Source organism: Calliphora vicina, chromosome 2 (assembly GCF_958450345.1).
Source record: "Calliphora vicina chromosome 2, idCalVici1.1, whole genome shotgun sequence".
Lineage (NCBI taxonomy): Eukaryota > Metazoa > Arthropoda > Insecta > Diptera > Calliphoridae > Calliphora > Calliphora vicina.
The window spans coordinates 126,032,463-126,047,419 of NC_088781.1; the positions used below are offsets into that span (position 1 = coordinate 126,032,463).

Consider the following 14,957-nt stretch of genomic DNA (forward strand, 5'->3'; position numbering starts at 1 on the left):
TTTTTTTGGATTTGAAAAAAATAGTATGACAAAAAAATTTATTTCTTTTTGAATTTTTTTTCAAAATTTTTTTTTAAATATAAAAATAAATTTATGAAAAAAAAATTCGGATTAAAATATATCTTTCCAGATTTTGATCCATTGTAGGTCCAACTTACTATGGCCTTGTATACGTCGTTGCAATGGACTTTGAAATATCTATCAGTAGACCATATTGCCTTTATTAATGACTCAGTAATAGATAAAACAAGTAAGAGATCTATAACGGCTGTGCCGAACTTATGTACCCTTCACCAAATTATACTTCAAAATAAAAATTTTAAATATTTTCAGGTAAACAAAATTTATTTTTTTTCCAAAATTGTTTTTTCATTTTTTGAAAAAAAAAATGTTCGAATTGTTTAAAAAAATTTTTAAATTTTAAAAAAATAATGTTTTAATTTTTAAAAAAATAATGTTTTAATTTTTTCAATTTTAAAAAAAAAATTTTGTTTTTTAATATTTAGCAAAAAAAAACTTTTGGTGAAAAAAAAATCGGGTTAAAAAATATTTTTTCCGATTTTGACTCATTGTAGGTCCAACTTACTAGGTCTTATATACGTCGTTGCAAAGGTCTTTGAAATATCTATCATTAGATATCCATATTGTCTATATTAATGACTTAGTAATCCAGATATATGTAAAAAATAGGTCAAAAATCGAGGTTGTCCTGGTTTTTTGCTCATATCTTAGCCATTTTTGGACCGATTTTGTCGATTTTAAGTAGCAACCGAGCCGGAAGAATTCCCGATCTATTGATATATGAATCATGTATTTATGTTATTTGGGGTCTATGAAAAGTTGATTTCAACATACAGAAGGACATTGCTACATCGATTCCGCTATCTATATTGATCCAGAATATACATTGGGGGTCACAAATAAAAAATGTAGAAATTACAAACGGAAATTACAAATTTATAAGATTTGTCGAGGTCCTCTAGATAGGAAACCACTGAGCCATGTGAGATGCTTATGGCTTTCATAATGTCTCGCACATTCAATCTCCGATCGTTCAACACCATATCGTGATTTGTTTCAATTGTTTCGGGTGTAGGGACCTCAACTGGTCATCCACAACGTTCAGCACCTTCCGTGATTGTACGGCCGCAACGAGATTCAGTACACCACTCTTTTACAATTGATATTGATGGTGCAGAGTTCCCAAGGTATTTAGTCTTGGTTTGAGTGATGGTTTTTACCGCAAAAAATATTGCTTAATGAGCAGACGAAATTCTCTTTTTTCCATTTTCTCCTCAAGTCACGAGGTTGTCTGCTATTAATGGCTATCAAACACAAACTAAATGACGCAGCTTGTTCAAATTTTGACAGGAGTCAACTGACAGATGCCTGTTGACAGGAGCAGTATTGTCCTTTCAGTTAAGAGCCCGGAATTTAAAAAGTTGCGGACTTACTGACCCACCGCCGTATACATGTTAGATTATTGAATTTTACTAGTTTTTGGCTTAATTTAGTATTAAAAAACTCCCGGGAAACTAGAAACCCCACTCCTGAGTTCCTGCAAAACTGTAGCATGACGATAGTTTGGAAAGAGTCTCACAGTTTTGTATACAACTGCAATAATCGCATAACCATGAAGACATCATATACAATATCTCATGACAGCAGGAAGTTTTTCCAAAGAAGACATTTGTAAATATGTATAGCGATTGTAATTCCATGATATCGAATCCCATGTTGGTAACGAATTTCCCAACGCTTCTTCTATTGTTTTGTAGAAGGATTCTACTCTTTAATTTCTCACAGTGTAATTAACATTTCATTTATTTCGCTGTCACACTGTACTCGTATGCGAAAGAAATGTGCAACAACAAACCGGTATCATTTGTAGAGGGAAGTTTGTTTGTTTGTTGTCTGCCAGAGAAGATACTCATATGGAATACTTGTATGTTTGTACATAAGTGTAGTTTATTAGACCCCTCTCTAAGCTCAGGCGAATACTTACTCGTATGTTGGTAGCATGTTAATTGTTTAAGACTCACAAGAAAGAAAAGAAAAAAACAACAGAAACATGTTTTAACATGATCTTATGGTTGGACGTATAAAAAACAAAAAAAAATTAACTTTAAAATTTTTAAAACAGTTTTGTCCTCTTATGTTAATTTTTGTTTTTTTTTTCTGCAGAAAAACAACTTTAATTGCTGTTTGAATCTGCAAAACCAAAAGAAGACGACAAAGTTGAAATACGTGGGTAGAAGATTTAAAAATAGTTGGTGAGAGCCTGGTAACGAAAAGGTCTTTCTGTTATGAGTTGTTGTGGTTACAAATTGTTTATGTAAGAGTTAAGTCATAAGTTTTAAAACGATTTTGGAAACTAGAAATATTGATTATTTGAGATTTAGAAAATATACAAAATTTTGTCCTTAATTTCAAATTTTATTTAAATATTCCTTCCTAGAATTAGGGAAAACTTTTCTTGCTTAAACCTCAAGCTTTATCATATTGAGTCTTTTTGAAATTCTTTAAAACCTTAGTTTCTTTTTAAACTCAGTATTTCTATGATTTTCTTCTTTTTTTTTAGAAAAGTTGCTGCTTGACTTTACAAACAACATTTCTACATTTAATAGTTCCCATATACCGGATATTTTTTTATATCTATCATACATATTTGTTTTATTCTAAAGTCCGCTTGTAGCAAAAAAAAACAATTAACTAAGAATTTTTTGCAATAATTATTAAAAACATAATATTTTTTTATATTCTAACATACTCTAACAGTCATAAAGAATTGACCCAAATAGAGTTACGAGTACATGAAAATGAAATACAATACAATTTATGAACACAAATAAATGGAACAGCCAACCATCTAGACAGGCAAATGGACGGACTGACTGCCAAACAACAATAATAAAAAATTAAATGTATTATTTTTTTGTAATACTGAAAACAATGTAAAAGAATGCAACAAAATAAATACAAAAATATTTGAAGACAATATATGAAAAACGTGTTCCTAACAACTAAAGGAAGTCAGTCAGTCAGCCACACAACATGTTGCAAGCCAACATGTTGCTAACAAGCTTTAAAGATCATTTGTTTGCGATATGAAAAGAGTGTCGATTTTATAAGTTGTTAATAAAATTGTAAATGTTGTATTTCTATTACTTCACTTATAATTCTGTATAAGAAAAAAAACTTTATTCCTTGAATGTTTAGTTAGACAAGTTTGTGTTGAGAGTTGTTTTTACATTGTACGATTAATCGCCTTACTGATCGTGGTATTGATAAACGAATTGTTTTATTGGGAGTGTTTAATAACAGCAAAAATATGACATTGCACAGTCGTCTTATTGTATAAGAATATGTCTTATATTAAAGACTACGTCTTAATGTATAAGACTAAGTCTCATACTAAAGACTAAGTCTTATACTAAAGACTAAGTCTTATACTAAAGACTAAGTCTTATACTAAAGACTAAGTCTTATACTAAAGACTAAGTCTTATACTAAAGACTAAGTCTTATACTAAAGACTAAGTCTTATACTAAAGACTAAGTCTTATACTAAAGACTAAGTCTTATACTAAAGACTAAGTCTTATACTAAAGACTAAGTCTTATACTAAAGACTAAGTCTTATACTAAAGACTAAGTCTTATACTAAAGACTAAGTCTTATACTAAAGACTAACCCCCATATGCATAAACAATTTTTAAATTTATCAAAGGTTTATAAAACAAAATTTCCATATAAAATTTGATTCATAAACCTTTGATAAATTTAAAAATTGTTTATGCATATGGGGGTAAGTCTTATACTAAAGACTAAGTCTTATACTAAAGACTAAGTCTTATACTAAAGACTAAGTCTTATACTAAAGACTAAGTCTTATACTAAAGACTAAGTCTTATACTAAAGACTAAGTCTTATACTAAAGACTAAGTCTTATACTAAAGACTAAGTCTTATACTAAAGACTAAGTCTTATACTAAAGACTAAGTCTTATACTAAAGACTAAGTCTTATACTAAAGACTAAGTCTTATACTAAAGACTAAGTCTTATACTAAAGACTAAGTCTTATACTAAAGACTAAGTCTTATACTAAAGACTAAGTCTTATACTAAAGACTAACCCCCGTTAACACGAAGTCTGGTTATGCCTTAACTAATAGTTATACTGTCGGTTAAAATAATTTTTGTATGAAAACTGTCAGTATAACTATTAGTTAAAACATAACCAGACTTCGTGTTACTGGGGGTAAGTCTTATACTAAAGACTAAGTCTTATTCTAAAGACTAAGTCTTATACTAAAGACTAAGTCTTATACTAAAGACTAAGTCTTATACTAAAGACTAAGTCTTATACTAAAGACTAAGTCTTATACTAAAGACTAAGTCTTATACTAAAGACTAAGTCTTATACTAAAGACTAAGTCTTATACTAAAGACTAAGTCTTATACTAAAGACTAAGTCTTATACTACAGACTAAGACTTATACTACAGACTAAGTCTTATACTAAAGACTAAGTCTTATACTAAAGACTAAGTCTTATACTAAAGACTAAGTCTTATACTAAAGACTAAGTCTTATACTAAATACTTAGTCTTATACTAAAGACTAAGTCTTATACTAAAGACTAAGTCTTATACTAAAGACTAAGTCTTATACTAAAGACTAAGTCTTATACTAAAGACTAAGTCTTATACTAAAGACTAAGTCTTATACTAAAGACTAAGTCTTATACTAAAGACTAAGTCTTATACTAAAGACTAAGTCTTATACTAAAGACTAAGTCTTATACTAAAGACTAAGTCTTATACTAAAGACTAAGTCTTATACTAAAGACTAAGTCTTATACTAAATACTAAGTCTTATACTAAAGACTAAGTGTTATACTAAAGACTAAGTCTTATACTAAAGACTAAGTCTTATACTAAAGACTAAGTCTTATACTAAAGACTAAGTCTTATACTAAAGACTAAGTCTTATACTAAAGACTAAGTCTTATACTAAAGACTAAGTCTTATACTAAAGACTAAGTCTTATACTAAAGACTAAGTCTTATACTAAAGACTAAGTCTTATACTAAAGACTAAGTCTTATACTAAAGACTAAGTCTTATACTAAAGACTAAGTCTTATACTAAAGACTAAGTCTTATACTAAAGACTAAGTCTTATACTAAAGACTAAGTCTTATACTAAAGACTATGTCTTATACTAAAGACTAAGTCTTATACTAAAGACAAGGTCTTAATGTATAAGACTAAGTCTTATACTAAAGACAAGGTCTTAATGTATAAGACTAAGTCTTATACTAAAGACTATGTCTTAATGTATAAGACTAAGTCTTATACTAAAGACTATGTCTTAATGTATAAGACTAAGTCTTATACTAAAGACAAGGTCTTAATGTATAAGACTAAGTCTTATACTAAAGACAAGGTCTTAATGTATAAGACTAAGTCTTATACTAAAGACAAGGTCTTAATGTATAAGACTAAGTCTTATACTAAAGACAAGGACTTAATGTATAAGACTAAGTCTTACACTAAAGACAAGGTCTTAATGTATAAGACTAAGTCTTACACTAAAGACAAGGTCTTAATGTATAAGACTAAGTCTTATACTAAAGACAAGGTCTTAATGTATAAGACTAAGTCTTATACTAAAGACAAGTTCTTAATGTATATGACTAAGTCTTATACTAAAGACAAGTTCTTAATGTATATGACTAAGTCTTATACTAAAGACAAGGTCTTAATGTATAAGACTAAGTCTTATACTAAAGTCAACGTCTTAATGTATAAGACTAAGTCTTATACTAAAGTCAACGTCTTAATGTATAAGACTAAGTCTTATACTAAACACAAGGTCTTAATGTATAAGACTAAGTCTTATACTAAACACAAGGTCTTAATGTATAAGACTAAGTCTTATACTAAAGACAAGGTCTTAATGTATAAGACAAGGTCTTAATGTATAAGACTAAGTCTTATACTAAACACAAGGTCTTAATGTATAAGACTAAGTCTTATACTAAAGACAAGGTCTTAATGTATAAGACTAAGTCTTATACTAAAGACAACGTCTTAATGTATAAGACTAAGTCTTATACTGTAGACAATGTCTTAATGTATAAGACTAAGTCTTATACTGTAGACAATGTCTTAATGTATAAGACTAAGTCTTATACTGAAGACAACGTCTTAACGTATAAGACTAAGACTTATACTGAAGACAACGCCTTATATAATTAGTATAAGACTAAGTCTTATACTGAAGACAACGTCTTAATGTATAAGACTAAGTCTTTACTGAAGACTATGTCTTATACTACGTCTTAATGTATAAGACAAAATCCTAGCTCTAAAAATCTGTGATCGCTCAAGACTAAAATCGTCTCTAGCTTTGCAAACAAAGAGGTTTAGCGGCATATTCACGATATGTTTAATAAAATTATGTATTTCGTTTGTGTCTTAAACTTTAAACACTATTTTTATTACACATTTGTTATAATTTTAATATTTTTTTCTGTTTGTCTAAACAAACAATTTACTGCCTTACGGGTCATTTGGTTTATGAAAAATATAAGTTACTTTGTACTACCAGCGTTTTTTTTTTAATTTTTTGTTAAAGAATTCTTCATAAGAATTTACTATTGTACATTTGTTTTAATTTTCTGTATGTGATTTGTTAAGATGAGGTTTTTGTTATTGTTTTGAAGAAAATGTTGTATAAATTTCAGTTAAAGATCAGTAAAGATAATTTATTGTAACATTGTTTTATTTTTTTTTAGTTTGGTTTGGTTCGAAAACAAACTACTGCGGATTCTTCAAACTATTAAAAACTACTCATATGTTAACAAACAGTGGGATAAAAATTAATGAAAAAATATTTAGGTTTTTAAATAAAAATGTGTTAAAAATAAAAATATGCTCAATCTGTGATCATATTTTATACCAAAAATATATTAAAAAAAAAAAACTAAAAAATATCTTACTATGGGTTTCATCTACTATAAATTATTTCTGTTAGGTAAAATAAATACTTCTTAAGGTGCAGCACAAAAAAGTTTAAAGTGACTACACTCTAGATTACTTAGAGGCACTGAAGTGTCAATTGACTTCAAGCTAGTTAACCAGGGATACATAAAGTAACCAATTTACAAATAGCAAGCGTCAAATGACCACAAAAATATATAAATTGGAGTCAGCCAAGATAAAAAAATATAAAATAACGTAAAAGGAAAACATTGACTACTTGTAAAACTGATGGGCTCTAAGACCATTCCTGTATCAAGACTAGCCATAACCTAAACTGGCCCACTGTGCCAACATGTTTGCTTCTTGCTCTATAATAATACTAGTGGTAGATTTTTATTTATTTGTCTATTCAATAATGATCTTTTGTTTTTATTAAATGGTGTTGGTAGTTATGTTGTTAGCTCTTAGATATTTTCAGTTTTAGCCTTTTAATACTTAAAATGGAAACAAGACAAGATAAAAATCATTATCATCAACATTATCTTCATCAGCAACAAACAACCTTTTCAACTATAATAAATTTTAAGATGATTTCCTTAAGACTTTAGAATTCTTGCAAGTTTAGAGCTACAGCTACAAACTATGTTTAATTCAATATTATTTTTCTATTAGTAACAAGAATTACTTAAGTTTTTTTAAAAAAAAAAAAACATGAATAAGAATTTTGTTTAATAATTTATATTGTATAACTTTTTGCACGTTACGCATTTTGATTTTTATGGTAATATAGTGAATGGATGATGGGTATTTGCAGTATTATGCAGAAATTAAACAAAAAATTTGTTTAAAACTTTAATTAAAAATCCAAAGTACACTGTAGTAACACGAGTATAAACATATATAATTTAGAATAACACAAAATTAATGATGTTATTAACCTTTAGTAGCAAGCAAAACCTCTTGAATGGCTTGAAAGTTATACCTACTAGCTTATAACTTAAACTAATTACGTTTGCAAAGTCTTTCACACTTCTGGTAATTCATTCGTTCTTTATTGTTCTTACATTTTGCTATCATCTTTAAGCCACATGTTTCTACAAGGCCCTAAACACAGTTGTTGCTTTTCAGCTTGTTTCATTATAACAATTGCATTTTTTGTCTCCCTTTTCTTTTTTTTTTCTTATTTATTTCTACTTGATTTACGTTTTATTTATGGCTTTTACCTGTTATAAATTCTATTTCTTTTCAAATACAATTATCATGATAAGTAGGTATGATTAAAATTGTGGTGATGTGACCCTTAAACAAGGTTTAAATTGATTAATCTGTAGTGATAAGCCAGTTTTCATGAGACTCAACACACATAAACAATGAGAGAAAGATTATGGTGTTGGGTAACGGTATTAAGGGAGAAATATTTTAAACAGCTTGTTATGTTCTTAACCCTTTGCTGATCACAAGCAAGTATATTTGCCCGGAGGTTTTTATACCGTTCACCATGAGTTTGTCAATCCGTTTGTAATTTCTACATTTTTCATTTGCGACCCCACAAAGTATATATATTCTCGATCGTTATAGATAGCGGATGTCCACCAGTCCGTCTATATGTTGTTATCAACATTCCGTAGCCTCCAAAAAAACTTACATATATGATTCATACCGGTTTGGTTGCTATTTAAAATCGAGAAAATCTACCCACAAATGGCTGAGATATAAGGAAAAACCAGAACAACCTCGATTGTTGGCCTATTTTTGATTTATTGCCGAAGTTTTGGAAAACGCAGCGTTTTAAAATCGCTTACGGTTTGAAAAACGCATTTCACCATGTTCTGAAAACCGCGCAATTAGCGCTTTGAAAACGGGAATTTTTTTTCCACCAAAAAATTTTGTTTGTCTTTAATTTTTTTCAATAATAAATTAAAAAAAATATTTTAAAAATTTAAAAAAAAAAATAAAAAATTTGAAAAAAAATTAATATAGACATTATGGATATCTAATGATAGATAATTAAAATATATAACGAAAAAAATAATATACACTCAGGTCTCGTTTTATGCGGATTCAAATTTATGCGATTTTTAAATTAACGATTTTTTTTAGAATTTTAACAGATTTTTAAATTTTAGATGTTTTTTTTTAAATGAGAATTATATTTTACCATATGATGACAATATGATTATATCATCTAGTGATGAAAGTGACGTTGAACCAATTCCAAAACGATGCAGACAATTATTCAGTGATTCAGATTAATCATACATATTGTTACGAAATTGTACTTGAATTCAAATATAACGATTTTAACGGCAGATTTAAAAGTAGTATAATGCTTTCAAATAGCAGTGCTGTAATAGCAAACTTTAACATATCTGTGGGCATTATTAACATTGAATAAAAGCTTTCAGTTGACCATTGATCATAAGTTGGCAACGCTGTTTGCTGCGACCGTATATTCGAATTCGAATATTCAGTTAAAGAACATTGTAGAAAGTACACCACAAATGGCGTATGTTTTAGAAACCTCTAGACAGTTAAAGAGAAATCTAGAGTGCAGTGGCAGTGTTATAAATAGTGGCAGAGGTTGCAGTCGTGAGTGGAGGATTATCAGAGACGCTATTCGAATAAACATCAACTGAGTGCCTTAAAGTGTGCTGTATTTTTCAAGTGAATTCGTGTACATTATAAAGTGTCTGTATTTCTGAGAATTTATAAACGTGTATAAAAAAAACATTGAGTGACTATTTAATTCTGTTGGTGTTGTACATTTTTAAATAAATAAAGAGTTGTTACAATTTTCAAACTACTAAACGGCTTTTATTTGCAATCAAAAGTATCCGGTTTATTTAAAGGAAATAAACCAGCGTTTTGAAAAGGTTAAAACGTAACAATATTTACAGAATTTCCTTAAAAAATGTTTTAGCTTATTTTTTGGATCATTTTCAGTTTTTTCCTGTAATTAATGAATCAATACTATATTTTTTTTTATTTTTTACGTATTTTGTTTTTATAGTTTAAGTAAATGAAATAAATATATTTTTGTTGATTTTTTTATGCGATTTTATTTGAATTTTTTAATTAAAATTTGAATTTATGCGGTTTTTCAGAATTTTAGAACGAATCATTAGTTTTTATATGCGAATTCAATTTATGCGATTTTTTTGGAACGCATCTATTTCACTAACAAATTAAAAAAAAATATTTTAAAAATTTATAAAAAAAAATTTAAAAAAATTAATTAATTTTTTACCTAAAATACTAAAAATATTTAATTTTTTTTAAAAAAAAATTTAAAAAAAGAAAAAAAATTTGAAAAAAAAATTAAATTTTTTTTTTTTAATTTTGTTTACCTAAAAATATTTAAAGTTTTTATTTATAAGTATAATTTGTTGAAGGGTATATAAGATTCGCCACAGCTCTCTTACTTGGTAAGTGTGTGTTTGAGATTATTTGGGATACATAACTATATTTGCCCAGCGAAATTGGGAACCTGGGGGCTCCCAGAAGCCCAACTCTTTTCTAATATCTATGTACTAATATGCCATAGATCACGAAAAAAAATTATTTTCGAGAAAAAAATGTTGGGTTAAAATTTTTGGGTGAAAAAAATCGAATTAATCATTTTTTCCCCGATTTGACAAATTATCGAACAGTTAGTAATCAAAAATAGTCAAAAATCCAGGTAGTCGTGGTTTGTGGCCCGATTTTCCTAAATGTAAATAGCAACCGAACCGGGACTTTTGCAGATATATTGATATGAGGAGCCGCAGAACAAAAGGTACTTTTTCGAATTTTTTTACAAATGGATTTTTGGTATTTTTATAATATTTGGATTGAAATCTTCTAGAAAAAAATTAATTTCCCAACATTTTTAAATTTTCAAAAAAAGTACATTTTGTTCTGTGGCTCCTCATATATTAATCATGTATGTAAGTTATTTGTAGGCTTCGGAATGTTGATTTCAACAGACAGAAGACATGGTCTCCGCTATCTATAACGATCCAGAAAATATATACTTTATGGGGATGGAAATGAAAAATGTAGAAATTTCAAACGGAATGACCTTTATATTTATATATACCCTTACTACTTGGTGAATTGTATAAAAAGACTTAAATTTACATATGTATATAGAAAATATATAATGAAAATGAACAACTTACCGTAGTGATGATAATGGAATTTGAATGATCTTGAAATATGTATGTATGTATCTTGAGTGTTGATTTGAAACCAATTATTTCACGTAATTTAAAAACCTTTAATAAAAATAAACAAACAAAAGGTAACACTTTTGAATTAAACACTGCTACTCTCCTTCTATATCCATTATATCGCTGTCGTTGCCAATTTCTATGGCATTTTGTGTGCCCTTGCCACGAAAATCGTTCAAAAGAGCCGGATCAATTAAGCTCAAATTGGCATAAACATATTGATAATCAAACTGAGGTATTTCTTTGGCATCCGATTTAATGGAGCGCAAACCTATGTGAGGCCTAAGAAAACTATCGGCCAGCGGGAACCATTTTAATAAAATTTCCGGCTTTTCACCTTTTTCAGTGGCCTCCAAAAGGCGTTTCCTTTGCTGCATATAGGTAATGCGAAAAATTTTAATTTTCTTTGACACATAGGAAGCAGTCAATCCGTGACCCATGGAGGCGGCTATATCCTCAATTGCGGCATTTCGTAATGGTCTGGTACGATAGTCCGGATCATTTAAGTCCCACAAGCATTTGTGGACACCATAAAGTCTTAGGAATTTGACAGAATGCTTAAGCGACCACTTGCCTTCTAGTAGGTCGTCCTCTAAGCCATGCCACACAAATTTAGCGGAGCTTGAGGAATCATTTTCTTTGGCAAAGGAAGAATTTGTATGGGATTCTTGGGAGAGTTCATCATCTTCATCATTTGAATGAAATAGTGAAGCCATAGCTTCATTCATGTGGGATGGAGGTGCCACTGATGGTATAGGATTTTGTAAAAATCTATTTTCATAGTTCTCATCATCTGTGCTTTCTAGATTTTGCATTTCAGGCAAAAATATGAACTCTGTGGTAATATCATCTTCAGATTTTGACATACCTTCTTTTGTAGCCATATCTTCCGCATTTGTTACACTTTCTGCTACTTTTGTAATTGATTTTGTTGCAAAAAGTTTTTCTGCAGCCGGCCACCATTTATATTTGGGTTTGTATTGGGTATTTTTTTGCATTGTTTGCTTTTCTTCCTTGTAAGTCTTTTGTAAAATAAACCAACGTTTTTCGATAGCTTTAAATTCGCAATGCATTTCTTGGGCTATCAATTTTAAGGCGGTTCGTTGTTGAAATTTGAAATTTTCCAAGTTATTATCAAATAAAACTGAATGATTTTCTAGCAGTTTAATGAATTTGTAAGTATCTTTTAAAGTCCAAGTGGATTGCTTTTTTAGTATTAAATCACTTTTAACTTGATGTTCAGTAAATTGAGTTTCCTCAATTTCTTGGTCTGATGTATCTGTTTCAAATTTAGTTTCCACATTTTTGTTTTTTAAGGCTTTACAGTGGTTAGTTTTTTGTGTTTCAATTTCATTGTAGTTAAATTGAGAATCATCCGAGTAGATATCTTCTTTAGCTTCCAATGAATTTTCCTCATTATCTTTGTATGCTTGATGGTTTTCAGTGTCGTAATCTTGTTCCAAAGGCACCAAAGATTCAGGATTTATGGTGAATACTATAGTATCTTCTAAATCCGAATCAGAATTTGAGGGATCCTGAAAGAATTAAATACAAAATCTTCTCAAGAAACTAAAATTATATTTATATTTTCTTACCTCCTCCCTTTGCCCCTTCTTAGGCACATTTCTCAAAAAAGCATCTGCTAAAGCAAACCATTTCAATTTTGTGCGGGCTCCCAAGCCACGGCGTATCCTCTGCTTAATGCGCTTTTTTTCATAACGATAGGTGGCTCTTAAAATATTAATTTTCTGCACTACCTGTTCCTTAGAGAAGCCAGCATCCAGCGCCGCAGTTATATCAACTAGAGCAGCATGACGCATTTTACGATTACGATTATCTTTGCAGCCAACATCCCATAGACAACGATGAGCCGCATATAATCTTAGTAAACGCATTAATTGTGCCAAAGGCCACTTTTCCACATCATACTCAGCATTGGCTAAATAAGTAGGCTTGAAATGATGAGGAATTTTAACCCCAGTGGGCTGTGAACAAAAATGGCGATTTGTAATAAAGTTGCTGTTATAACGGTAAATTTTTTTTATTTGGCGCCAATTTTTTTTTCTTACCATAGATTGCTGGCTAAATATTTTCTCATTTTCCTCCTCATCTCTTACAGTCCACAGACGTTTATTACCTTCAAAGGAATAGGAAACCATTACAATGGAATATTTTCAGCAATTTAATCTTAATATGAGCAATTTTTTTGGCGTTAAAAGTTCATAAAAATTTTATCTAAATAATTAAGCAAACACTGCCAAGTCAATGACAACAAGAACAACAAGAACAAATAAATGTAAACAACAGACATGGAAAACTGGGATTTTGTAAAGTGAGTACTTTTGAGATTGCAAACTTTCGCATAAAACACATATTTTCACAATTTACTTATCTAAGAGCTCACAAATTGTTTATTAATAGAAACTTTTGTAAAAAAAATCTGGAACAGATGAAAATTCTCTCAACAGTTAATATTTTCACATTTTTTTTAATGTAATTTAAGAGGCAGTGATGAAAGCACATTTGTAAGACGGAAGAAGGAAAAGAGACTGGACCCCAGGTACTAAAGGATGACCTTCAGGTTTGGAAGCTTCATCAGATGAGGTTATAAGACAATTTCAAAATATTTCAAATGAGACGATTGTATCTTTAATTGGAAATACCCTCTTTTTATTAACAAGATTTATAGTGGTAAGGATGTTAGTTGTTAATTGGTTTACACATTCATTTCAACCGTTACAATTATTGGTGAGTATTTTCCAAAAGTTTTCAATGCAGAAAATGGTTCATTTAAAATTTTAGGGGAATAATGAACAATAGTACTATATTTTCCATCTCTGGTAAACAACCAACAGCTGTTTATAGAAATGAGCTGCCAGATGAATCGTTCTTTTACCCGAATTAACAAAATACTTTACGTGTTTCCTACCCAGGATGTAGAGAAAACAAACTATAGTACTTTTTTTACTCATTAACACGAAAATGTACCATTTCTGGGCTGGGTTAGCCAACTGTAATATAATGTATCTTTAAGGGAACGGAACTGATCGATTTTGTTGTGTGTGAAGTAGTTAGATCAGTTATAGTGATAAAATGTAACTTAACTGTAACGTCTGAATCTGTTAAAAACTGAATTTCATTACGTTTCTACTTGAAATCTGCTAACAGGGTTGATTTTCAAAAGCAATTAAATTGAAAAATACTTATTTTTTTAAAAATAGCACACAATATTGGTTTTATATATTATTATTTTATATAAAATCAACTATCAACGACTAAAAAAATATTTTTTTTTTTGATTTTTATATCAAATTCGTGCTACATATTTTTAATGTTCTATAATCGCACTAAGCATGTAAGTAATTTTTTCGAAAAAATAATCCGAAATCTTTTGATTTTTTAACTTTTTTTTAATTTACTCAGAACCCTGCATGTATCAAACGGTAATGCCGTTGTTAGATAAGACAGTTGTCGATAATATAGTTTAATGCCACTTTTGAGTTGCCCTTAATGCCAGAGTTGCCAGCAGCAGCAAGATAATTGTAAATTACCCATAACTGATTCCTAAATTACACTTTAGAAGAAAAATTATTTGTAAAAACTTAAGTCTGAAGATATCAAGACAACATCAGTTTATATTTATATTAATTTGATACTTAGAATTTCTTTTAAATAGAGTAAGTAGAGGTAATCTGAATTTACACATGCTGCCTATTACACATATAATTAAAATTCCACACAATGTGTGTGGCAACACTG

At 29.3% G+C, this 14,957-nt stretch overlaps 1 protein-coding gene across 1 annotated transcript; it reads right to left on the minus strand.

Annotated features, from left to right (window-relative positions):
* Nucleotides 1-11,221: 11,221 nt before the first annotated feature.
* Nucleotides 11,222-13,459, minus strand: LOC135950346 (uncharacterized). The gene is made up of 3 exons (XM_065499893.1): nt 13,268-13,459; nt 12,794-13,183; nt 11,222-12,733 (listed from the first exon to the last, which is right to left on the minus strand). Exons 1-3 carry the CDS (start codon nt 13,355-13,357, stop codon nt 11,294-11,296), a joined length of 1,920 nt encoding a protein of 639 aa, XP_065355965.1. The 5' UTR covers nt 13,358-13,459; the 3' UTR covers nt 11,222-11,293.
* Nucleotides 13,460-14,957: the final 1,498 nt, after the last annotated feature.

Bases quoted from the DNA above. Each gene is read 5' to 3' on its own strand.
- LOC135950346 (XM_065499893.1), bottom strand. From the start codon at position 13,357: ATGGTTTCCTATTCCTTTGAAGGTAATAAACGTCTGTGGACTGTAAGA. The intron at 13,184-13,267 runs GTAAGAAAAAAA...TTTTGTTCACAG, and splicing joins TATTTAGCCAGCAATCTATG to CCCACTGGGGTTAAAATTCC. The intron at 12,734-12,793 runs GTAAGAAAATAT...TAATTCTTTCAG, and splicing joins AGAAGGGGCAAAGGGAGGAG to GATCCCTCAAATTCTGATTC.